Consider the following 25,699-nt stretch of genomic DNA (forward strand, 5'->3'; position numbering starts at 1 on the left):
CCTGGCCGAATCAGCAGTGAAAAAAAAAGGGGCAGCATTTGCTGAAAGACTGACAGAACCCCCCTTCTCTCACAGCAGCACGTCCACCCCCCTCACACACTTCTCCTCAGTACACCACTCCCTTCTGCAGCTACTTCGAAAAAACTTTAATAACAAAATATTTATTGCTGACAAACTGACAAAAGCAGCGTGTTCCTGTGGCCGGGAGAGAGCAGCACTGAGAGCTTTTCCAGGGACTAGTCACTTCCTGTGTGTGGGAGGCATTCAGGGACGGACAGGGCTGGAGGAGGCCGCAGAGTGGGCCTGGTAAGATGATACTGTTTGTGTATGCAGTGACAGGAGAAGGGAGCATGGCTGTATGTGGTGACTGCACACAATGTGTACACATAGCCTGCAGGCAGACATGACACAGCAGCTCTGACTTCTTTACAGCATATGGAGCATGCATAGACCATGCAATATCATCCCAGTTTAGGATGAGCTTTCCAATCATTGGCTAGGCTTATTTAACAATAAGGGCTCATATACCCAGACTTACAATGTGGACCTGGACACAGTGCTGTTGTATGGTGCAGGTCTATTCACACATTTCTGGGTCCGCAGTGCTTAGCCGTCTGCATTCATGGTCTGATTTTCCACTGTAGGTATAAAAACATTCAATGCAAACATCTACATGCACGAAGAACCTCTTCCGGACACCTACACCCCCTCCCCCCCCCCCCCCCGACTGTTCAGGCTGGGTTCACACATATGCGGTCGCGGTTTCAATGCGGCAGTCTGGTGCGATTCTGTTCATTGGTTCTGGTGCAAATTTTTACCGAAAAACGCACAGGAGCCTTTATTTTAAAACCGTGGCCGCCTCGCACATGTGTGAACCAACTCTGATTCATGTGGTATGCAAATTGGATGGGGTTACAAAACGCATCCAATTTGCATATATGTGAACCAAGCCTTAAAGGGTTAGTTCACCATTACCATTATAAAAACTACCTATACAGGTAAGGGGTGGCTGTAGATTAACCACTTGACCTCTGGAAGATTTACCTCCTTCATGACCAGACCATTCTTTTGCGATACTTTGACAATTGCACATATTGTAACGCTGTACCCAAATAAAATTGACGTCCTTATTTCCCCCCACAAATAGAGCTTTCCTTTGGTGGTATCTGATCACACCTGCGTTTTTTATTTTTTGCGCTATAAACAAAAAAAAGACAATTTTGATAAGAAAAAACAATATTTCTTACTTTCTGCTATAAAACGTATCCAATAAATTAAAAAAAATAACATTTCTTTATCAATTTAGGCCAATATGCTACATATATTTGGTAAAAAAAAAAAAAAATCAATCAGCGTATATTGATTGGTTTGCGCAAAAGTTATAGTGTCTACAAACTATGGAATATTTTTTTGTTTACTAGTAATGGTGGCGATCAGCAACTTATGGTGCGACTGCAATATTGCGGCGGACAATCGGACACTAACTGACTCTTTTGAGGGAACCAGTGACACTAATACAGTGGTCAGTGCTAAACATATGTACTGTACTAATGACACTGGCTGGAAAGGTGTTAAACATCAGGGGCGATCAAAAATACACACACACATATGTGTGTGTGTGTGTGTGTGTATAATATATATACACACACACATGTGATCCTGCACACAGCGTTCACCTTGTAGTAATAAAACAGCTATAGGGCGGTCACTAAAGGGTTAAATAACTGTGCAGCTCTGATTAAGGCCTTATTCACACCTATGCATTTTTAGTGCATTTTGTAGATTCGTACTACAGAACGTGTTCCATGGGTAACCATGTTAAGTGAACTGTAGTGCGAATCTGCAAAGTGCAAAAAATGCATAGGTGTGAATCGGGCCTTAAAGCGGAGTTCCACCCAAACCACTTGTTTGTCTCCTATCCCCCTCCAGTGCCACATTTGGCACCTTTCAGAAGGGAGGGGGAATGGGGACCTGTTTTTGACAGGTCCCCTTCCCCACTTCCGGGAGACGGGGCCGTGGCCCGTCTCTCGAAAGTTCGGCTCCCGCCGTGCTTCACGCATGCGCAATAGGGAACTGGCTGTGAAGCCAAAAGGCTTCACTGCTGGGTTCCCTTACCGGAAATGGCGGCGGCAGCAACCGACAGCCGACCAGAAGATCGGCTGTGATGCCGACATTGCGGGCTCCCTGGACAGGTAAGTGTCCATATATTAAAAGTCAGCAGCTACAGTATTTTTAGCTTCTGACTTAATTTTTCGTGGAGTAGGCGGACCTCCTCTTTAAGTTAAAATAATTTCACCTCCCTTTTGTCCCTAATGTTTTGTCCAGTGACCTGCATGCATTTTTATATTATATATATTGTTCTTTCTGCCTGGAAACTTGACATTGTCCATGGCAACCAAAAAGTGTCCCTTTACATCAAAAGTGGTTTTAGACCAGCTAGAAAACAGCGATAGTAAATTAGAACACTTGCAGAATTGAGCGATAGTGAATTGTGGTGAAATTCATTTTATTATTATATTATTTTTTTATAATTTATTATATTATAATTTATGATTTCGTGTTTCAAACTTTATCATACCCGGGATATCTACTACACGTTTGTTTGGACAGATTTAAGTGTGTTATTACTAAGAATTACAGGCCTACAATATAAAACGCTAAATTTCTATGCAAAACATTGTACCGCTTTGAGATTCAAAAATCTGATATAATCATACTGCCAGGGAGGTTAAATCGGAGAAAGAGGTTTATACCAGTAAAGAAGATTCCTCCTCCCAAGAGGGCCAAGAACCTCCTCCCAAGAACCTTATACCAGTAAAGAAGGTTCCTCCTCCCAAGAGGGCCAAGAACCTCCTCCCAAGAACCTTATACCAGTAAAGAAGGTTCCTCCTCCCAAGAGGGCTCTGTCTCATCCAGGGGTTCTAAGAGGCGGCCAGAACCTCCGAGATCTCTCCTTTCCCACGATTCTGAGGAGGAAGAGGAGTCTGAGGCACCCGATCAGGGTTTTTCTGATGAGGGTCTAGTAGACAGTCAGGAGGAGGAGAGAGAGGACTCCAAGTCGGGCAGACATATCTTTTTCAGCCGATGACATGGAGGGTCTTCTTAGAGCTATTTATGTGTCTGAAGAGATACAGGAGCCCGCGGCTCAGGTATCTGCTCAAGACAAAATGTACAGAGGCTTAGTCAAGCCTTAGTCCAGAGTCCTTCCAGTTCACCCAGCCCTGAAAGATATTATCCTGAGGGAATGGAAGGAACCTGAAAGAAAGCTCTTAAAATACAAGACTTGGAAGCGTAGGTGCCCCTTTAAAGAGGAAGATGAGGAAAAGTTTTTTTTAAAACTCCCAGACTTGACGCTTCCTTGGCGCAGGTTTCCAAGCAGTCCGATCTTTCCTTTGAAGACGCAGGCAACATCAAAGATCAGACGGATTGGCGGGCTGAGACCATTTTGCGCAGAGCTTGGGAAGCTAATGCTGCAGCTATGAGCCCCGCATTAGCTTCAGCTTGCGTAGCAAGAAACACAGATACGTGGAACTCCAAGTTAATGGACCATGTATCCCGGACTTCCAAGTTTAAAGAGGTCTTAGATTCTTTAGAGGTGATAGGTAGTGCAGTTGCCTACTTAGCTGATGCAGCGGTTGAGACAGTGCGTACAACCGCCAAATCTGGGGCCCTATTAAACTCAGCTAGGAGAGTCCTTTGGGTCAAGACTTGGGATGGAGATAATTAATCTAAAGCCCGTTTGTGTGGTCTCCCATTTGGAGGTTCCCTCCTTTTTGGTACTAGCTTAGATCAGGCTCTTGCTAGATCTACCGAAAAAGGGAAGAAATTTCCTACTAAGCCTAAGAAGGAAAAGAGAAAATTTTTTTCGAGGCCCCCAGGCAAAAAACATTTCCCAGATAAGAAGGGCTCCGTTAATAGATGTTGGGGGGTTGGTAGAGAAAAACAGAAGGGGAGTATTCTCTTTTCCAGCCAGAAGTCGGCCGACAAAGTCACCAAGTGACATAAGACTAGGGGGAAGGCTTTACCACTTTCTCTCTCAGTGGGAAAAAATTATGCAGAGCCCCCATATTCTCCAGATTATAAGAGAGGGCTACAGGCTGGAGTTTCTCTCAATTCCTCCCCCCAAGTTTCTCTTAACTCACTTGCCAAGGAACCCCCTCAAAATAGCAGGTATTCTGCAGAATATCAAAGAACTAGCAGAACAGGGCATCATAGTGCCAGTCCCAGAGGGTCAGGGGGGACAGGGTTTCTACTCTCACATCTTCGTTGTTCCAAAACCCTCAGGGAAGTATCGCCTCATTATAAATCTGAGCAGTCTGAATGTTTTCTTGCAGTACAAGAGGTTCTGCATGGAGAGCATCTACAGTTACACTCTCAGAAAACACCTTCTGAAGGACGTGTTTATGGTAACAATAGATTTGAAAGATGGCTATCTCCACGTCCCGATCTTTCCAGAACATCAGGTTTTCCTTAGGTTCTCAATTGCCTCAGCGCAAGGAATACAGCATTGGCAGTTTGCGGCTCTGCCTTTTGGGCTGGCCCAGCCCAGCCCAAGGGTGTTTACGAAAGTTCTGGCCAAGATGGTTGCCTTCCTGCATCTCCAGGGAGTGGCATTGATCCCTTACCTAGTTGACATTTTGATTTACAATCAGAGTCGAGATCACCTGCTGTCAGAACTAACCAAAGTAATGAGTACCTTGGAGTCTCTGGGGTGGATTGTCAGCATGAAAAGCATGATACCTTCTCAGACAAAAGTCTATCTGGGATTCCGGGTGGATTCCTCAGAACAGAAACTAATCCTACCCCAGGACAAGGTAGAGGGCCTCATTGCGGCAGTTTCAGCCCTGCTAGAGGTAGAAAAGAGCACTTACAGAGAGATCATGAGGGTTCTGGGTCTGATGACATCCTGTATCCCAGCAGTACCGTGGGTTCAACTACATTCCAGGACTCTCCAGCACTTCCTCCTATCCTCCTATCCTTCTGTGACAGGGAGAGAGGAATGCTGGACAACAAACTTCCCATTCCAGGCATGGTAAGGGAATCGCTACAGTGGTGGCTTTGTCCTCAGAGGCTTCAGGGGGTCTCCTTTGGGGCCAACTGCAGCCTCTCAAGATAACGACAGATGCGAGTTCCTGGGGTTGGGGAGCCCACCTAGAGGAACTGCATGCCAATTTTCGGGAGCTCTAGGCCATTGGGGAGGCTCTAAAGGCTTTCGAGGGAAGGATCAGGAACGGGGAGGTCCAGATTCTTTCAGACAATGAGACAGCTGTGGCATTCCTAAATCATCAGGGAGGCACCAGATCTCGCGCTCTTCTGACCTTGGCACTAGAGATCCTGGGATGGGCAGAGCATCGGATCCTCTCTATTTCTGCAGTGCATATAAAGGGAACATTAAACATCGAAGCAGACTATCTCAGTCGACAGCCAATTCTTCAGGGGGAATGGGAGTTGAATCCCAAAGTGTTCTCCCTAGTGTGTCGGCAGTTTGGCGATCCGGAGATCGATCTCTTCACTCGCAGGAAGAACAGAAGGGTAAAGAGATTCTTAGCCCCGCCTCACCATCTTGCTGTTCGGCAGGACCTTCTCCTTCAGGGTCCAATCTGCCACCCAGTTCCCAGCTTCTTCAGGCTGACAGCCTGGCTCTTGAAAGGCAGAACCTGCGGGAGAAGGGCCTTTCTGACAGAGTAATTGATACTCTTCTAAGTAGGAAGCCAGTTACAAGGCATATTTACGCTAAGACCTGGGGAGTGTTTTCACGCTGGTGTCAGGCGAGAGGGACCTCCCAACAAGAGATCCCTGCCATCCTGAATTTTCTCCAGGATGGCGCAGATCAGGGACTGGCAACCAAAATGCTTAGAGTACAGGTTGCAGCCTTGTCCTGTTTTTTGGACAAAAGATTGGCTCTAGACCCCCTGATCAAGACCTTACTTTGGGACCTTACTTTGGTTTTAGAGGGGTTAACCAAAGCTCCATTTGAGCCGTTAAATCAAATTCCCCTCAAAATCCTCACTTTTAAGTTGGATTTCCTACTGGCGATTACATCAGCCAGGAGAGTAAGCGACATTCAAGCCTTTTCAGTTAAAGAGCCATTTTTTTTAGTTTACTTGAGGACAGGGTTATACTTAGGCAGGACCCCCTGTACCTCCCGAAGGTAGCCTCGAAGTTTCATAGAACTCAAGAGATTGTGCTTCCTTCCTTTTGCAGCAATCCCCAGAATGAGATTTCATTTTCTAGATGTCAGACATTGTCTGTTAATTTATTTAGAAAAAGTTAGAGCTTAGAAGGTCCAGCCATATATTAGTTATTTTTTTTGCCCAGAAGAAGGGCCACCAAGCATCTAGGGCATGCATAGCAAGGTGGATTAAAAATACTATTTCTTTAGCCTATGAGGATTCTGGTACGGCAGTCCTGAGGGACCTTAAGGCACATTCCACCCAATCTCTGGCGACCTCCTGGGCAGAAAGGGCTGGAGCATCGGTGGAGCAAATATGTAAAGCCGCTACATGGACAAGCCAGAACATCTTCCTGAGGCATTATAGAGTGGAATTGCTGTCTCCTCAGGATCTAGCGTTTGGTGGGAACGTCCTACAAGCGGTTGTCACGCCCTAAGGTAGGCCTGAGCTACTTGTTTCTCTCTCAGGGTGCCATCCCGGAAGGCGACTTGACCAGTTACACTTACTGGTAACAGTATTTCTGGGAAGTCTTCCAGGATGGCAGGCCTACTTCCCACCCGCTCTTTTTAGGTATATTCATAATGTATAGAGTTTGTGGTGTTTGTTTTCACTCTTGTGCACTGGTGTGGGTCAATACTTTTTCACAACTGAGGAGCACAGGGAGGGGCGGGGGTTTTAACCTCTTTAATTGTGTTTCCTGTCAGGTGGACGTGGAGGTGGGGAAAAAGACTCTGCTAAATTAGAACACAAGCTGCTAACACTCAAACATACAAAGTTCAAAGTGAATAATATAATAATAGTGTAGCGCTACTAAAAAGAGAAAATAAATCACAAAAAATAGTCACCTGTCAGGTGGACCAGTCATCTCTCAGGGTGCCGTCCTGGGAGACTTCCCAGAAATACCATTACCGGTAAGTGTAACTGGTCATTTTTTTTATATATTTTTTTTGGATATGTATTCTAGCAGAAAGTTTGTTTAGAGAGCAAAAAATAAAAACCGCAGAGGTGCTCAAATACCACCAAAAGAAAGCTCTATTTGTGGGAAAAAAAGGACGTCAATTTTGTTTGGGTACAACGTCGCACGACTGCACAATTGCCTGTTAAAGCGACGCAGTGCCATATCGCAAAAAATGCTTTGGTCATTAAGGGGGCAAATCCCTCCGGGGCTGAAGTGGTTAAAGATACAGAGCCCCAAATATGAGCATATTGGTTACAAACTAACATTTCTCCAAGCGTCTTCCAGGACAGCCCATGAGACCTTGGGCTCCTCCTACCAGGACAGGAAACACGTCACCCCCACCAGATAAAAGGGCGGTCTTTCAGGCCCATGTCAGTTATTTGTGTTTCCTCCGGACGGGGGGTAACATGTTCATGGAACCTGCTCCCATAGGCATTATAAGCAGGGGCTTTGTATGGCTATTTTCTGGGGCATATCACTTACTTCTTCCTCTGCCAGAAGCAGCACACCGCTGGGGAGGTTGGCTGTGCTGCTGTTCCCTGTCCTCAGTGCCTGGAGAGGGCCAGGACCGGTGTGTGGTCGTGCCCCTAGCGCAGTGCATTGCACTATAGCTCAGCTGAGCTTCGGTTGTCCTTCCCTGCCGACAGCATGGCTGATCTGAGCAGGGAATGGAGGAAGCCGCAGCGCTCGAGGGGGCGGAGCTATTGTGTTCCAAGCTGGCCCACAGGAAGTGCCTGGAGAGGGTCACTTCCGGGGCATATGACCTCATCATCGGGCGCCGGAGACGAGGTTCCAGTCTTCATAAACGGCGCGAACAGAGAACGCTGGCTGATGGTGTTTCTTGGTGTTAAGCAGCCAGGCTGTGGATGACCAAGAGGGGCGGAATGGTTCCTCCTGCAGTACCTGCACAGGCAGCGGATGCAGTTCCCAACACCAGCACCTCACAAGTAAGCCTGGGGTGTTCTGTCACCACCTTGCTATCCCTGTGAGTGTTCCCTCCCCCTCCCCCCTCTGTAGTAGTGGGTGTAAGGGGACACATTTCCTCCCTCCTGCACGTGGTGTTACGGAGTGATTGGGTGGCTTTAATTATATTGTGGGTCATTTATTTTGTCTTGCAGACCAAGACTCAGGACAAGGCCCAAGCGCAGCCACTTAAAAGGAAATGTGCGGTTTGTGCAAACAAATTGAGCTCCTCATGGAGCAAAGCAGTTTGTCGCACCTGTATAGAAGGCCTAGTAAAGGATGACCCGGTTGCCTCTTGCCAGAAGATGCTTACTTCTGTTAGGGATGAGCTTGCGTCCACCTTCAGTTCCTTTAGAACGCTTATTGACAAGCTCCAGACTCCAGCAGAGAGTCCATCTTCACTGAAGGCGTCAGTAAACACTCCACAGCAGGCAGAGAGTGAGGACTCTGAGGCTGAGGTCAGATCTACCCGTTCTTCTCTGGAAGAATCAGGGTCAGATACAGAGATAGAGAATCCACTCGAGGCTCAAGATTTAAGTTATCTGTTGAGGATGTAGATGACTTATTAAAGGCTATCTATACTACCCTTGAATTAAAAGAGGAAGAGGTTCAGTTATCCAAACATGATCTTATGTATAAAGGATTGCATAAGAGAAAATCGAGAGTTTTTCCAGTTCATAGTTCTTTGGTTGATACTATTAAACTGGAATGGGATAATCCTGAGAGAAAACCATTCTTCTCTAGTAACCTAAAAAGGAGGTTTCCTTTTGATGAGGACACTGCGCAGCCATGGAATAAGAATCCCAAGTTAGACGCACCTCTTTCAAAGGTTTCAAAAAACTCGGACCTGGCGTTCGATGATATGGGTATGCTTAAGGATCCGATGGACAAGAGGGGGGATATCCTTCTCCACAGAGCCTGGGACTCAGCAGTTGGAAACCTGAAACCAGCTCTGGCTTCCACTTGTGTGGCCAGAAATCTGGAGGTTTGGTTGACTCAGATTCAGTCACATCTGTCAGCAGGTACCTCCAGAGAGCAAATTTTAAAGTCTTTTCCTCTCCTATTTCAGGCAGTGGGTTTTTTGGCAGATTCTTCCGCTGAGTCTGTAAGAATGTCAGCCAGGACTTCGGCTCTAGTGAACTCGGCCAGGAGAAGCCTTTGGCTTAAGACCTGGTCAGGGGACTCGGCCTCCAAGTTGCGCCTTTGTGGCCTTCCTTTAACTGACGATCATTTATTTGGCCCAGGTCTACAGGAGGCACTGGAACGCACGGCTGATAAGAAAAAGGCGTTTCCAGAGAAAGAGAGTTCAGACAGCCAGAAAATTTTTTCGTGGCCAAAGCAGGCAACAGAGTCCTAGAGAAAAGGACAGCAGGCCGAAAAAGCATTGGACTGGGCACAAAGGCAGAGGCAAAGGGGGAGTGCTGTTTAACCCTCCTCAACAGCCCACCAAGCCGCAGTGACTTGTGTTCCCCGGTGGAAGGGAGATTGAGGGCCTTCATCCCACAGTGGGCAGCAGTCACTCTGAGCCCCTTCGTCCTGGACGTAGTGACCAACGGGTACAGGCTGGAGTTTGTTCACCAACCACCAGAACGTTTGTTGGTCACATTTCCTCCACAAGATCGGGAGAAAGCAAGGGCTCTGGGTCTCCAGATCGGAGACTTATTAGATCAAATGTACTGATTCCTGTTCCTCGATCGGAGCAGGGCAAGGGATTCTATTCCCATGAATTTGTGGTCAGAAAGCCGGCAGGAAAATTTCGACTTATCCTGAATCTCCGGACCTTAAACAAGTCCATCAGATACAAGCATTTCCGTATGGAGGCGGTTTTTACAATCAAAAACCTACTATACCCAAACTGCTTTATGGCCACGTTGGACTTAAGGGATGCTTATCTTCACATCCCTATCCATCCAGCCTTCCAAAAGTTTTTGAGATTGGCAGTGAAGACGGGTATGGGGACCCGACATTTTCAATTTTCAGGCCCTCCCCTTCGGTCTTTCCTCAGCCCCACGCATCTTTACGAAGGTGTTGGGGGAAGCGCTGGCTCCACTAAGATTAAAGGCAATAACGGTTATCCCTTACTTAGACGACCTCCTGATAGTGGCAAAATCATACCAAAGGCTGTTGGAGGATCTCCAGGCTGTACAGGACTTCCTACAGTCCCTAGGCTGGCTAATAAACAAAGAAAAATCGTCCTTGATTCCGGCCCAGAAAGTAACTTATCTGGGTTATGATTTTTGCTCAGTGAACCAAAGCGTTTTTCTTCCTCAGGAGAAGATTACCAAAGTGTTCCAGACTATGTCAGCATTGCAGACCAACCAGTCGGTCTCTCTGAGACAGGTGTCGAGGGCAGTGGGTCTTATGACCTCATGTTTTCCCGCAGTACCATGGGCGAGACTCCGTCAGCGTCCGTTACAAAGGTTTCTTTTAAGAAACTGGGACGGGGACGTAAGGTCCCTGGAGTCAAGGATCTGGCTTCCCGACAGGATAAAAAGAAGCCTGTGGTGGTGGAGAGCTGGTCAGCACCTAGCAGGAGGTCTCCCATGGTCCTTTCCCATTTGCCGAAGGATTACCACGGATGCGAGTTCCTGGGGATGGGGGGCCCACCTGAGCAATGCAGTAGCACAAGGAGAGTGGTCCCCAGAGGAGGCAAGGGCCTCATCCAATCAAAGAGAGCTGCTTGCAGTCCAGAGAGCCCTCCAGTCTTTTCAGATGGAGATCAGGGGTCACAACCTCCAAATTCTGTCAGACAATATAGCGACAGTCACGTATATCAACAAGCAGGGAGGCACGAGAAGCCGGAGGCTTCAGTCCATTGCCCAGGAGATCCTTTCATGGGCAGAGGGGAATCTAGCCTCTATTTCTGCTGTACACCTGAAGGGGACAAACAATTGCCTGGCAGATTATCTCAGCTGTCACAGGATAGACCGAGACAACTGGTCCCTTCATCCCGAAGTCTTTGCAGACCTCACCAAGAGATGGGGGTTATCTCGTAGCGGATTTGTTCGCAAACCGAAACAACCGCAAGACGGAGATATTCTTTTCCATGAACCCGGCAGACCAAGCCTTGGGGATCGATGCTCTGGCAAACCTGTGGCCTCCAGGCCTATGTTATGCCTTTCCGCCAATCAGACTGATTCCAGAAGTCTCCGGAAGTTTCGGCTGGAAGAGACAGATCTGATTCTAATTGCCCCGTTTTGGCCCAAGAGGCCATGGTTTTCCCTGCTACAGTCTCTGGTTTCAGAGCCTCCGTAGAGTCTTCCGAAAAGGGAAGACCTATTATTGCAGGGTCCAGTATCACACCCTCAGGTGGTTTCCTTAAACTTGACGACCTGGTATCTGAAGAAAAGATACTGAGCGCCCAAGGGTTCTCTGACAAAGTAGTCAGGACTCTCGTTAATTGCAGGAAGCCGGTTACTAGAGCCATATATTCCAAAGTTTGGAAAAGGTTTAACTCGTGGTTATCTGAAAATGATAGATTAACTCATGATATTCCGTCTATTTTGGAATTTTTCCAAGAGGGTGTCGACAAAGGTCTTTCTGTTAGTACCTTAAAGGTACAGGCGGCAGCTATTAGTGTGTTCCTACAGTTTTCTCTCCTGGAAAATCCCACTATAGCCAGATTTTTCAAATCTATCTCTAGGGCCAGACCAGTAGTAGTGAGAAGTTGTCCAACGTGGGATCTGTCCCTAGTACTTCAAACTCTGGTAGAATTTCCGTTTGAACCTCTGGAAAGTATGTCAGTTAAGTTACTTACATTAAAAACTGTGTTCCTTATAGCTGTTACCTCAGCTCGTAGGGTAAGTGAGTTGCAGGCCCTATCAGTAAGGGAGCCCTTCCTCACGATTTTTGAGGATCGAGTTGCGTTACGAACCGATCCAGGTTTTTTGCCCAAGGTGGCAAGTACATTCCACCGATCTCAGAACATTGTATTGCCAACCTTTTGTAGTTCGCCACAGGGCGACTTAGAAAGAAAATTTAGTTTTCTAGATGTAAGAAGGATTCTCTTGGTCTATCTTGAGGTCACGAAGACCTTTAGGAAAACTGATGCCTTGTTTGTCCTCTTTTCTGGAGTTCACAAGGGGAATAGTGCATCTAAAGCCACATTGGCTAGATGGATAAAGCAAGCCATCTTGGAAGCTTACAAAATTAGGGAGGTCCCAACACCTTTTGTTACTGCGCACTCAACTAGAGCCTTGTCTACGTCTTGGGCTGAGAGGGCTGGTGCCTCACCGGAAAAAATTTGCAGGGCTGCCACTTGGTCCAGTTACTCAACCTTCATTAAACATTATCGCCTGGATCTCCTATCAGCTCAGGAGCAGGCGTTTGGTCGTAAGGTCCTTCAGGCAGTTGTCCCTCCCTAGACTGGTAGATTCTGGCTCATCGTCTCATGAGCTGTCCTGGAAGACGCTTGGAGAAAAGCTGAGTTGGACTTACCGGTAACTCCTTTTCTGAGAGTCTTCCAGGACAGCCGCATTCCCACCCGGTATTGTCTGAAGTTATGTGTATTATGCATATGTTTTGCAGGGTCCTACGGTTCTTGAGAATACTGACATGGGCCTGGAGGACCGCCCTTTTATCTGGTGGGGGTGACGTGTTTCCTGTCTTGGTAGGAGGAGCCCAATGTCTCATGGGCTGTCCTGGAAGACTCTCAGAAAAGGAGTTACCGGTAAGTCTAACTCAGCTTTTTTCTACTAATAAAGGGGTTTAAAACAAAATCTCCCATTTGACCAATATGTTTACAATGCAGATGTGTCATACACACCCCCTCTATGATATCTTACAATATGGTATGATTTTACTGTGGAGGTTTAAAGATACAGCGCCCCAAATACCAACCCATTGATTATAAAAGCAACCCTTTTTAAAGTGCGCTGGCAGGATGTCAAAAGCTCCTAAAGCAACCCTGCTCATTGAAATCAATTGGCATCGCCGCCAAAGCACCTCGATAGCGACAATTTGTGGGCTCTTTTAACCCATTATTCGGCCGCCAGGGGGCCGAAAAGTGCCTCTAAATCGACTGTAAACCGCCGATGCCCCCCCACTGTGTGTGTGAAAGGGCTCTTATGGCCCCCTAAACAGGGAGTGGATTGTTCAGGGATGATATGGCTGAACTTATTCTATCTGTTGAATTTCTGTAGAACTGGCTGATTTACTGCTACGAAAATTTTTGAGTACCCTGCGTTTTTCTTGCCTTTTTTTATTTTTACATTTTTCTATACCAGTGTTAACTTTGACCGCAAATTTTGATCTAGTTTTTGTTTTAGTCATATTTTTGTCATCTGAATTGTTTTAGTCTAGTTTTAGTCGACTAAATCTATAGTAGATTTAATCAACGTAAATGTAATGACCGAGATTACATACCTGTAGGGTTGCCACCCGTCTGGGTTTTACCCGGACAGCCCAGGTTTGGAGTTGGTTGCCCAGATTTCAGGCACCTTATGTTGTTTAGTCGACTAAAACAAAAACAATTCAGATGACCTAAAATATGACTAAAACTAAATGGCATTTTAGTTCAAACTTAAACTAAATGAAAATTTGCGGTCAAAATTAACACTGGTATAGAAAAATGTGTATGTATGAAAAAAAAAGGCAAGAAAAACAAATGGTAGTGAAAAATGTTCGTAGCAGTAAATCAGCCAGTTCTACAGAAATTCAACAGATAAAATAAGTTCAGCCACATCATCCCTGAGCAATCCACTCCCTGTTTAGTGGGGTCATAAAACCATTAGACTTAGGCCTCATGCACACAGGACCTTAGAAAACCAATGCAAGAAAAAAGCGGCCGTAAAAACATACTTTTAGTAGCTTTTTGCATTGGCGTTAGTGCACGTTTAGCCACGCTAGCTTTTAACAGCATTTCTCTACCTTTATCCAAAATCAATGGTTCCCTATGAGAGCCCATTGATTTGAATAGAAGTCGCACCAGAAGTTGGATCACAATGATCCGACTTGCGATCTTGAAGGGAAAGCCTCGCCAAATAAAAAACCTGGCGTGCGGTTCCCCCCCCAAGACTCTTCGGTCTGGTATGGATTTTAAGGGGAACCCCCCCCCACGCCAAAAAAAAATAATGGCTTGGGGGGGTGAATGAGCGCCCACACCCCGTTTTTGACCATACTAGGCCACATGCCTAGGGCTTCTTCCTGGCAACCCTGACCATTAGTTGTCGAGGGTCTGCAGGTGGGGGGCCTCTTCCTTCCAAATTCTTCTCCCTCCAGGGATGTCTTTCTCCGCTACCGGTTCTTCTTTCTCCGCTGTCTTCTCCCTCTGCCGGTTCTCTGTTCTCTTCTCCCTTTGCCGCATCTGCTCTCTCCGCTTCCTTCTCCTTCTCTTCTTCCTCCGATGTTCTCTCAACGCTCTCTCTCGCTGTAATTCTAGGGCCGCCGTGTGCCATTCTTTATATAGCCATGGGATGGGGCCACCCAGTGATGTCATCTGCATGCCCCACCCCTTGTGACATCATCACCCGGGGCATGATGGGGCGGTGCCACAAGGGGGCGAGGCCTCCGGGTGTCCCCGCCCCATGGCTATATAAGGAATGGCACACGGCGGCCCTAGTTTTTATTTTTGACTTTTCTTTTGGGGGGAGGGGGCGGGATCTGGGGGCCCCCTTGTTAAAGGGGGCTTCCAGATTCCGATAAGCCCCTCGCCTGCAGACCTCAAGAACCACCAACCAGGGTTCATCAACACAGGAACAAGATGCTTTGGGGGGGGGGGGGCGCAGGCACCCCCCCCCATGTTGAGGGCAAGTGGCCTGTTATGGTCCAGGAGCGGGGGTGCTCGCCCGTCCCTCCCATCCCCTTTCATGACCTGCTGGGCTGCGTGCTCGGATAAGGGTCTGTTATAGATTTTAGGGGGTTTCCCCTTCAAGAACGCTAGCGCACAAGCCGCACCGCAAGTCCAATCATGATCCGATTTCTGGTGCGACTTCTATTCAAATTAATGGGCTCTCATAGGGAACCATTGATTTTGACATGTCAAAAAAAAAAAAAAACGCAGCTGTATCCAGCGTTAAGCCGCATTTAGCAGCTTTTACCAGTGCCAGACGTTTTTACAGCTCTAACGCCGGTCCTCAGAACACGCTGCTTTTTTTTTTTTTTTTTTTTGCAGCTTGAAAACGCCTATGCCACTTACAGCTCCTAAAAGCCTGTGTGTGCATGGACACAGAATAACATGGAGCAGCGTTTTTAAGCTACAAAAAAACCCCATCTGACGCAGCTTTAGAAACTCCCCGTGTGCATGAGGCCTTATGCATGAAGGGGTGTAAATGTAAATATGTTGCTCCAATTGGAGATTTTATTTTTAAGTATTTAGAACATTTGAAAAGTGTTGCTTAAATAAACAATGGGTTGGTATTTGTGTGTCTGTATCTTTAAAGTTCCACAGTAAAGTTATACCATATTGTAAGATATCTTGGGGGGGGGGGGGGGGGGGTGACACATCTGCATTGTAAACGTATTAGTCCAATGGGAGATTTTGTTTCTGTCCCATTTTGAAGTATTACAAAAAAAGTCAGTTTGGAACCAATGGATTCATATTTGGGTGTCTATCTTTAAATCTCCAGAGTAAAATCCTACCAAATTGTAAGATATCATAGAGGGGGGTGTGTATGACACGTCTGCATTGTAAACGTATTGGTCCAATGGGAGATTTTGTTTCTAACCCATTTGGAAGTAGTGCAAAAATGCCAGTATGTAACCAATGGGTTCATATTTTGGGCTCTGTATTTTATCTTTTAAATTTGCACAGTAAAATCATACCATAATGTAAGTGTTGAAGAGAGTGATGTAATACATAAAATAATAACACAGAGCCGTCACACATACATTATGTTATATCTAGTTTTTCTGTGTTGAATACCTAACCAAAAAAAATTGTCTGATAACATGACCACTGATTTGGAACTGTCTGATGGCTTGACTCCAGTTATGAATGTATTCTGTAAACAAGCATGCACAGTGCAGCATTTCAAGTAATCTGAATTAGAATGGGTTGGAGCAATTGAATGAACAATTGAGCTGCAAATTGTACACTGTTTGCTCATGCAAGGATTTTTTTTCTTGCGACAGTTTATTGTTTACTGGTAATTTGTATGTTTCCTGTAGGTCAAGGAAAGTTCATAGTTACTTCAAAATGGTGAGAATCTTGGCAAATGGGGAGATCGTTCAAGATGATGACCCCCGAGTAAGGGCAAGTACGCAACGTAGAGATAATAACCCTCGCCAGGTGAGTCCATTTTGTTGCATTTGCACTTCTTTTCTATATTAAAGAGTAACTGCTAAAACCTAACATGAATAAAATAGAAGATTATATAGGCCCCGTTCACATCTACCAATTTGAGATAGCGGGGGGAATCGCCGCAAATATCTGCCTGCGATTCCAAATCGCACTGCAATGCTGGCGAAATGCAGCACGAGTGTTCAGGTGCCATTGATTTTCGATGGTTTTGCCGCATGAAGCTTGTCGCCCCGAAATAAACTACTGCTCCTTTTTGGGTGGCATGCTTTGCGCAATGCAGTCTTTCCGCAATTGCAGTGCGATTTATCATGGCAAAACCACATCATGTTTAGGTGCCATTGAAAATGAATGGCACCCAAACATGCGTGCTGTGTTTTGCCAGTATTGCAGTGCAATTTTAGAATAGCGGCCATTTCGCCCCCGAACCCAAAGCGCTAGATGTGAACGGGGCTGAAGGGTACATATGTAGGAACTATTCTTCCCTGAAAATCATTAATATTACTTTTTTTTTTTTTTTACAAAATACCTATTTGTCTTACAAAATCAATTGTGTATTTACACCTAAAGAAACCCTGTCACATTGGGGTTGATTTACTAAAACTGGAGCACTCACAATCTGGTGCAGCCGTGCATGGTAGCCAATCAGCTTCTAACTTCAGCTTGTTCAATTCAGCTTTGGCAATGAAACCTGGAAGCTGATTCTATGCAGCATTGCACCAGATTTTGCACCTCCAGTTTTAGTAAAATACCCTCACTGTGTCTTTTGTATTTGTTATTGCAGACTTGGAACCTAAAAGAGGATGTTGATTGGTTGCTATGCCATTTTTTTGTTCCTTTCCAGTGTCTTCCTTTCTCCAGAGCCCCAATAAATTCCTTTACACAATATGTTTACCTATGGACATATTGGAATATAATTTTGTCTTATTAAAATGTCTTTCCCTTATCGTCTTTCAGGACAGCACATGAGAGAGTGGCTCCACCCACTAGGAAACAGGAAACACAAACTCCACCACATTTTAAAAGGAGGCCTCTCTCCACAGCTCATCAGTTTTTGTGTTTCCTCTAGCAAGGGAACACCTAGTAGGGGCCAGGGTCTCTTATGGTGCTGTACCTGAGAGGCCAGGCTGCCTACCCCACCATTCCTATTTTTTCCTCCAGAGAGTCCGATCCTCCCACACCGCGCCACAGGGTTTGCTGGTAAGTGGGCTCCTTTTTCCTTTTCCTTTGCTCAAGATGAGCTGGGTGGTTCCTGGAGCCGCTCCTTAGGCGGTGGCAGCCGTTCGCGGGCATTTTTTGAAAACCACGTGACGGCGTTACTGGCCGCCACCATCTTGGTAGAGTACAGACTCGCCCGGTCGGAAGTGAGGTATCCGGCGAGTGGAAGGCACTAGGAATGGGCGCATCATTTCCGATCGGAAGTGGCGCAGAGGGAGAAGGGAGGAGCGGTCCTGGTTCCGGAGTCAAAAACGCAGTTGCACCCGACCGGAACCGGCGTTCGTAAGAGCCACCGATCGGAGCAGCACCACTATGGATTCTGTGGCAGCTGCATGTGGGACAGGCACAGGCACCAGTAAGGCCCAGGTAAGAGGGTATGGAGAACTATCCTGGTTACTTTGATGCCCCTCTCACAAATGTTTTTTTTCCCCCTTGGTGGCTGGGGCCTGTCTGGGCACATGGGGTTAACTGCTGTTCCACCTGTGGTGAGTCCGTTAGGAGGAAGCTTTGGCTTATTGGATGCTGGTGTTTTCTCTTTTGCCATTTTTCTGGCAGGCTAAGAGCTCTGATCCAGCTATTAAAAAGAGATGCCCCTTATGTAAAACAAAGTTACTTGAGGGTTGGAAGAAGTCTTTATGCCAGATTTGTATTGACTCCTTAGTCAAGGAAGAGGCTTCTTCTGCGTGCAGCGACATAATCGCATCTGTTAAGAGCTAGATGCTACTATACAGGCTTTTCGCTCTTGTAACACCAGCATTAAGTCAGGCAACTACCTCAGACCCCTCTCAGGACTCACACTTAACCCCAACGGTAGAGGCTGAGGCTGGCCCGACTACCCAAAGGGGGCATTCCCCCTCACACTCTGGAGAAGAGGAGGAAGAGGCAGATGCACCTTCAAGATACAAACTGTCCTTGGAACAAGTAGACAGTCTGTTGAAAGCAATATATGCAACATTGGGAATGGAGGAAGAAAAAAGAGTTATCGCTGCACGATAGAATGTATGAAGGACTTAGTGAAGCAACAGGTCGCACTTTCCCTGTACATTCGGTAATCTCGGAGACCATTAAAAAAGAATGGGCTGACCCAGAGAGAAAACCTTTTTTCCCAAAAGCTCACAAGAGACGTTTCCCATTTAAGGATAATCCTGAGTCACTTTGGAATAAAGTCCCGAAGTTAGATGCAGCTTTTTCCCAAATATCCAGATCAACAGATCTGGCATTTGAGGACATGGGTACTTTGAAGGATCCTATGGATAAGAAGGCGGATCAACAACTTAAAAAAGCCTGGCAGTCCATTATAGGGAATCTTAAGCCTGCTATGGCTACAACCTGTGTCTCCAGAAATATGGAGTTCTGGCTGAATCAGCTAAAAGCACATATTATAGCCGATTCACCCAAACAGGAGATTCTAGATTCCTTCCCAACCCTTACAGCAGCTGTAGCTTATATTTCTGAGGCCTCTGCAGATTCAATAAGAATGTCAGCTAGATCAGGGGCCCTGACTATTGCAGCTAGGAGAGCTTTATGGCTGAAGACATGGCCTGGGGACACAGCTTCCAAAAATAAATTATGTGGAGTTCCATTTTTGGGAGATCAGCTATTTGGTCCCGAGCTAGAGTCCATTTTGGATAGAACAGCTGATAAGAAATTATTTCCTGTTTAAAAAGAAAAAGCAGCCGGTTAGGCGATTTTTTCGATCTCAAAAAAATCAGGAAAAGCGTAACAGGCCCCAAGAAAAAAGAAAGAATTGGGCGGCGCAAAGAGGAAAAGGCAAAGGAAATGTCCTTTTCAATCCTCCTACGCCGGCCAATAAAACACAATGACTTGGTGGTGCCTATGGGAGGAAGGCTTCAAAAGTTCCTTCCTCTTTGGGCAAACATAACAAAAAACCCTTTTATTTTGGATTTGATAGCCCAGGGATACAAGATAGAGCTGTTGAACCTTCTGCCAGAGAGGTACTGTGTAACAAATCTGCCAAAAGACACAACAAAAGCCCTAGCTATGAAGAGCCTGTTAGGGGATCTGATAAAACAGGGTGTTGTGGTTCGGGTGCCTCCAGAGGAAGATTATCAGGGGTTCTATTCCCATATCTTTCTGATAAAGAAACCGTCAGGAAGCTTTCGGCTCATCCTCAATTTAAAACCGTTAAACAGGTCAGTCCAATACAGGCGATTCCGTATGGAGTCCATCTTTTCGGTAAGAAATCTCTTAGTCAAGGGATGCTTTATGGCATCAATCGACTTAAGGGATGCGTACCTGCATGTACCTATAGCCGCTCAGTCCCAGAGATACCTGAGGCTGGCAGTAAATATGGGGAGGGAGGTTCTGCATCTTCAATTCAGGGCCCTCCCGTTTGGTCTATCTTCCGCCCCTCGAATATTTACCAAAATTATGGCGGAAGCTCTAGCTCCCCTCCGGCTACAAGGGATTGCGGTCGTCCCTTACCTGGACGACCTCTTTTTCTTTGCCCCTTCAAGGGAAAAGTTACAGGAGGATTTGATCAAGGCTCGCAGTCATCTGGAGGCCTTAGGTTGGATTGTAAACATCCAAAAATCAAATTTCAATCCAGCACAAAGAGTCCAATTTCTGGGGTATCTGATAGACTCAGTGGATCAAAAGATCTTTCTTCCAGAAGAGAAGAAAGTAAAGGTATTGCATGCAGTATCCAGCCTTCAGACGAACCTGGAGGTATCAGTCAGAAGGATTATGTCAGTGCTGGGAACCTTGACCTCAACTATGCCGGCCATTCAATGGGCCAGACTCCATTTCAGACCCCTTCAGAATTTTCTCTTAAGGATCTGGGATCACAGTCCAGAGACTTTAGACTCATGGGTAAAGCTTCCCACCAGGGTAGAAAGGACCCTTTGGTGGTGGAGAGATCAGGCAGGGCTGTCAAGGGGTTTACTCTGGTCCTTCCCAACAGAGAGAAGGATAAGGACAGACACCAGCAGTTGGGGATGGAGAGCACACTGGGGTCAAGACATAGCTCAGGGAGTTTGGTCCCCAGTGGAAGCAGGAAGGTCATCAAATTGGAGGGAGTTAAAGGCAGTCGCTCTAGCCTTGGTTGCCTTCTCTCCAAACCTTCAGGGGTCCCATGTGCAGATACTGTCAGACAACGCCACCACGATGGCATACCTGAACAAACAAGGGGGCACAAGGAGCGGGACTCTTCTATTGCTATCTTCAGAGATCCTAGAATGGGCAGAGAGGCATCTACTTTCCCTGTCAGCAGTACATCTCAAGGGCACGCTAAATGGAGTAGCAGACTTCTTGAGCAGACAAAAGATTCAGGAGGCAGAGTGGAGTCTGAATCCAGAAATATTCACTCTAATCACCCAGACGTGGGGGTGCCCGCAAGTGGATCTATTCGCATCAAGAGAAAATGCTCAGCTCCCTCAGTTCTTCTCTCTGCACCGAGACAACGGATCGATAGGGATAGATGCCCTGGCGCATCCTTGGAAGTTTCAGCTGGGTTATGCCTTCCCCCCCCCTTTTCAGCTAATTCCTTTAGTATTGAGGAAGATACAAAAGGAAAAGATGTCGGTATTCTTGATCACCCCGTACTGGCCAAAAGGGGCCTGGTTTTCCTCCATTCTACTAATGTCAGTCAAGCCATTTTGGCGACTTCCCCTCAGACAGGACTTACTACTTCAAGGTCCAGTGTATCATCCGGATATAGCAAGACTAAGTCTCACTGCTTGGTATCTGAGGAGCAACAGTTAAAAGACAAAGGTTTGTCAGAGCCTCTAGTATCCACTTTGCTTGCTAGTAGAAAGAAGGTGACTAGAGATATCTATGCTAAGGTTTGGAAAGTCTACAACTCTTGGTGGCGCTCGGCAAACCGAGATTTAGAAGACATTGTGTCAGTTCTGGAATTTCTGCAGAATGAGGTAGACAAAGGGCTGGCAATTAGCACTCTTAAAGTACAAGTGGCTTCCCTAGGAGTATACCTGGATCAACCTATTTCCTCAGTTCCGTTGGTCACAAGATTCTTTAGGTCACTTACTAGATCCAGACCAGTTCCCACTAAATACTTTCCAAAATGGGACTTGACAGTGGTCTTACAAGTACTCACAAAAGATCCTTTTGAACCGTTACAGTCAATCTCTTTAAAGAATTTAACTCTGAAGACGGTATTCTTAGTTGCAGTTACAACTGCGAGAAGAATTGGAGAACTTCATGCTCTTTCAGTTAAAGAGCCCTTTATGTCAATTTACCCAGACAGGATTGTGCTTAGAACAGATCCAGGGTTCTTACCTAAAGTGGCATCAGTCCATAACAGGTCGCAGGAAATCATCCTGCCAACTTTTTGTTCAGATCCTTCAGGAAGTAAGGATGAATTATTTCATAAGTTAGATGTAAGAAGAACTTTATTACATTACTTAGAAAAAAACAAGGGACTTCAGGTCTTCAGACTCTTTATTTGTTTTTTTTTTTCTGGCAACAGAAAGGGAAGGCAAGCTTCAAAGGGATCAATTGCCAGATGGTTAAGAATGGCTATTTCAGAACCTTATGTCCAGTCGGAGTTGTCTCCTCCTCAGGGAGTACGAGCACACTCTACCAGAGCTCTAGCCACTACATGGGCAGAAAAAGCTGGTGCCACCCCAGACCAAATTTGTAAGGCGGCTACGTGGTCAAGTTATCTTACGTTTTTCCGTCACTACAGATTGGATCTTCTATCAGCTGGTGATCAGGCATTTGGCAGAAAGGTCCTGCAGGCTATTGTCCCTCCCTAGTTGGTAAGTCTCGATTATCCTCTCATGTGCTGTCCTGAAAGACGATAAGGGAAAACCGATGAGCTGTGGAGAGAGGCCTCCTTTTTAAAATGTGGTGGAGTTTGTGTTTCCTGTTTCCTAGTGGGTGGAGCCACTCTCTCATGTGCTGTCCTGAAAGACTCTTGGAAAACAAGTTACCGGTAAGTCTAACTTGAATTTGTTTAGGTATGTAAGATATAAATTCAGTGCAGATATGAAAACATTTAACAAATCGCTTTTTGACATAAATGTTCCTATGATTTGATTTGCTGTGTCTTCATTCAGAGTTTCCTATAGTTTATATAATTTCCTATGCTTACAGGGATTTTTTAACATGATGGGAAATACTGGACCAGGACCACAACAAGCTCCACAAGATGAGGCAAGACAGGAGGGACGCTCTCCTTTTACTGACTTTAATCAGCAATTGGTGAACATGGGATTCCCACGCTGGAATCTTGGAAACCAGGTGGTAGAGCCAGTCATGTCCATTCTCATCCTTTTTCTTATTCTAATGATGGGTGTTCGTGGCTTGCTCCTTATAGGCTTAATATATATTGTATCCCACCTCAGCCAGCGATAACTGCACACATGGGATTCTGGGAAATGAAACAGGAAGACAGATAAACAGAAGTCTGCAGCTGTGAATTTTTATGATCGTGCTTATTGGAGAAGTTCAGCAGAGGAGCCAAACTTTAAGACCATGCTTGCCTAATGGATATCAATAAATATATCCAGCTTCCTTTAGGACCAAAATCTCAAATGATCAACAGTGAAGTAAATATGGACTTGACTGGAGCAGAAGCCTTTTTTAGCCAGCTATTAAATTTTTCTTATTTAATTCCTAAATATGTTTCTACTTTCACTATTGTATATTTTTATGCTAAAATAATTCAATGAAGCGAACAACTGCATGCACATATTACTAAATTACATCAAAGGAATATCTTTTGTATTCCAGGTGTTCAAGGTCTATCATTTTTAGGACTGATATATATATACATATACACAGTTGAATATATTACTATGAAAGGTCATGGGAAACACAGCTTACTGAGACAGGTGTTAAGGCTATATAAATTTTTTTTTTTTTTTTTTTTAACAAACCTGTTATATTTACTTGCTGTGTGCAGTACTATTGTGGAGGGCCCCCCAGCCCCCTCTGATGGAGTCCCCCGCTGGCTTTTTCCGCTTCTTTTATTTTCTGTGTGCCCCCATAGGAAGCTGCTTTCTGTGGTGGTACACTTGCAGGCTCACTCCCGAGCCAAGTGGTGTGCATCTATAGACACACACAATGTGGCTCGATTTCCCCCCCCTCTACTCACAGCATTTGATTGACAGCAGCAGGAGCCAGTGCCTCCCACTGCTATCTCTGAGCCTGTGACAGAAGAGAGAGAGAGAAGCACAGAGCTGGCTTGATACAGGACTTGGGTAAGTATTTGGGGGGGCATGAGGAACAACTAGTGGATGGTATTTAACCATGATGCAGGTAATGCATAAGGGTAAAACATATTTGGGCTTTAGAACCACTTTAACTGAGCTTACATAACAAAGTATGAACTGGGGTAAGACAGGGCCATATTGTAAATGGCTGAAGTGGATATGACCAATGCTAATTCTAAAAACTTCAAAGAACTTTTGCTTTCAACATTTGATTTTGGAGTAAATAGATTTTCCTGATTGAAAAATCACATTCACTGTTGGAAATGTATTTGTTTGAGAAAAATTTTCCATCCTGTGCCTTTAAATTTTTCCATCACTGAAGGCAGCAGTCAATCCTGCCAATCGGGCATCATAGAGGAACTTAACCCAGCCCAAGCCTTGACCCCTGGCATCTATCCAGTTGGACCAAATTTTGTCAATTTTGTTTGGTCAATTATGACTCGCATATATAAACTTAAATAGCGGTAGAACTGCATTTATTGCCACCTTCCACTCTGCCACAGTGGAGGATTGAGGAACCTTCCACCCCCTGGTGCATCTGACATTATGAAGTTTGGACTCCCATAAAGGTTTAAATTACACCTGTCATGAGAGAAACTTGTAAGCATTTAAGCTTCCACTGGAACCCTGACTTTCTCTGAATTGCTGCATACTTTCCTGGTGTTTGTGACTCAGCTGTTATGAAGTAAAACACATTGGTAAACATTAGCAGCCTATTGCTCTGATGACAGCTTTACTTTAAATGTCAGGACATTCTTCCTGTCAGATAAATTAAAGGGGACTCTGAATAGAAGGTTAAACTCTTTGAAGACGGCTATGTGGTGTTCTGATCTCACAGCACTGCAGTATTCCTATAGTGATGCACAGACTCCATTTTTTTTTTTTTTCTTTTTTTCTTTTTTTCTTTTTTTAACATGAAAATAAGGAAAGTAGTTGTGCTGCTCCGAGCAGACTGTAAGATCTAAGCTTTTGTGCTAAGACCTCTAGCGTATACAATAACCGTTGAATTTTAATGGGTTGCTATTTGCCATAGACACACTTCTTTAGAATAACATATTAAGCAATACATTTTCACTAGCAGCTTATGTCTTATTTCTGCTATTTTCTATATTACAGTAAGGCTGTATTTAATGTTTTGTACAGCAGCTAAATAAACTATTCCAGGTGTCTGTGTTTGGATGTTTCTTATTCAAATAAACATGGTTCTGGACATTGGCCAAGTACATCTGTGTGGCTTGTTTGTGTCATGGGTTATCCTGCACTGCTTAAGGCTGGGTTCACAGATATGCGGTCAAGGGTCCAGTGCTGTTCTGTTCACCGGTTCAGGTGCAAATTTTTACCTGAAATCACACCTGAACCAGACCCAAAATCACACAGGACTCTTTTTCAAACCGCACCGCGGCTGCCTCGCACATGTGTGAACTGGCTGCAGTGAGAAGAATGCCAGTTCAAAACACATCTGATTCGCATATACGTTAACCGAGCCGGTTAAAGTGACGCCAAACTTTGATCTATATGTATTCACCCCCCCTTGGCTTTTTACCCATTTTGTTACATTACAGCTTTTAGTTCAATGTTTTTTTAATCTGAATTATATGTGATGGGTCAGAACACAATAGTCTAAAGGCCCATACACACGATAGGACTTTTTGACAACAAACATGCAAATTAGCTGTTGTAAGGCAACATCCTACCGTGTGTACGCTCCATCGGACAAACTTTTTCAGTTTTCATCGGACTTTTGTTGGCTGTGCAAACAAACTTTCCAGCAACAAAAGTCCTATGGTGCAAAATCCTATCGTGTGTACACAAGTCCATAGGACTTTAGTCCAAAGTACAAACACGCATGCTCAGAACCAATGCAAAAGATCAGACAACAATACAGAAGTTGACCAAAGGGTGGCAGTAAAGAGCTGAAAGACCACGTGATTTGGTGAAAGTTGGCTGAAAAAGT

General features: G+C 45.3%; 1 protein-coding gene across 1 annotated transcript; it reads left to right on the forward strand.

Annotated features, from left to right (window-relative positions):
- The first annotated feature begins 165 nt into the window (after nucleotides 1–165).
- On the forward strand, nucleotides 166–23,396 carry FAM241B (family with sequence similarity 241 member B). Its single transcript, XM_073596692.1, has 3 exons — nucleotides 166–306; nucleotides 16,201–16,321; nucleotides 22,625–23,396. The coding sequence occupies exons 2-3, from the start codon at nucleotides 16,229–16,231 to the stop codon at nucleotides 22,883–22,885; spliced, it is 354 nt and encodes a 117-aa protein (XP_073452793.1). The 5' UTR covers nucleotides 166–306; nucleotides 16,201–16,228; the 3' UTR covers nucleotides 22,886–23,396.
- Nucleotides 23,397–25,699: the final 2,303 nt, after the last annotated feature.

This window comes from Aquarana catesbeiana, linkage group LG08 (assembly GCF_042186555.1).
Source record: "Aquarana catesbeiana isolate 2022-GZ linkage group LG08, ASM4218655v1, whole genome shotgun sequence".
Lineage (NCBI taxonomy): Eukaryota > Metazoa > Chordata > Amphibia > Anura > Ranidae > Aquarana > Aquarana catesbeiana.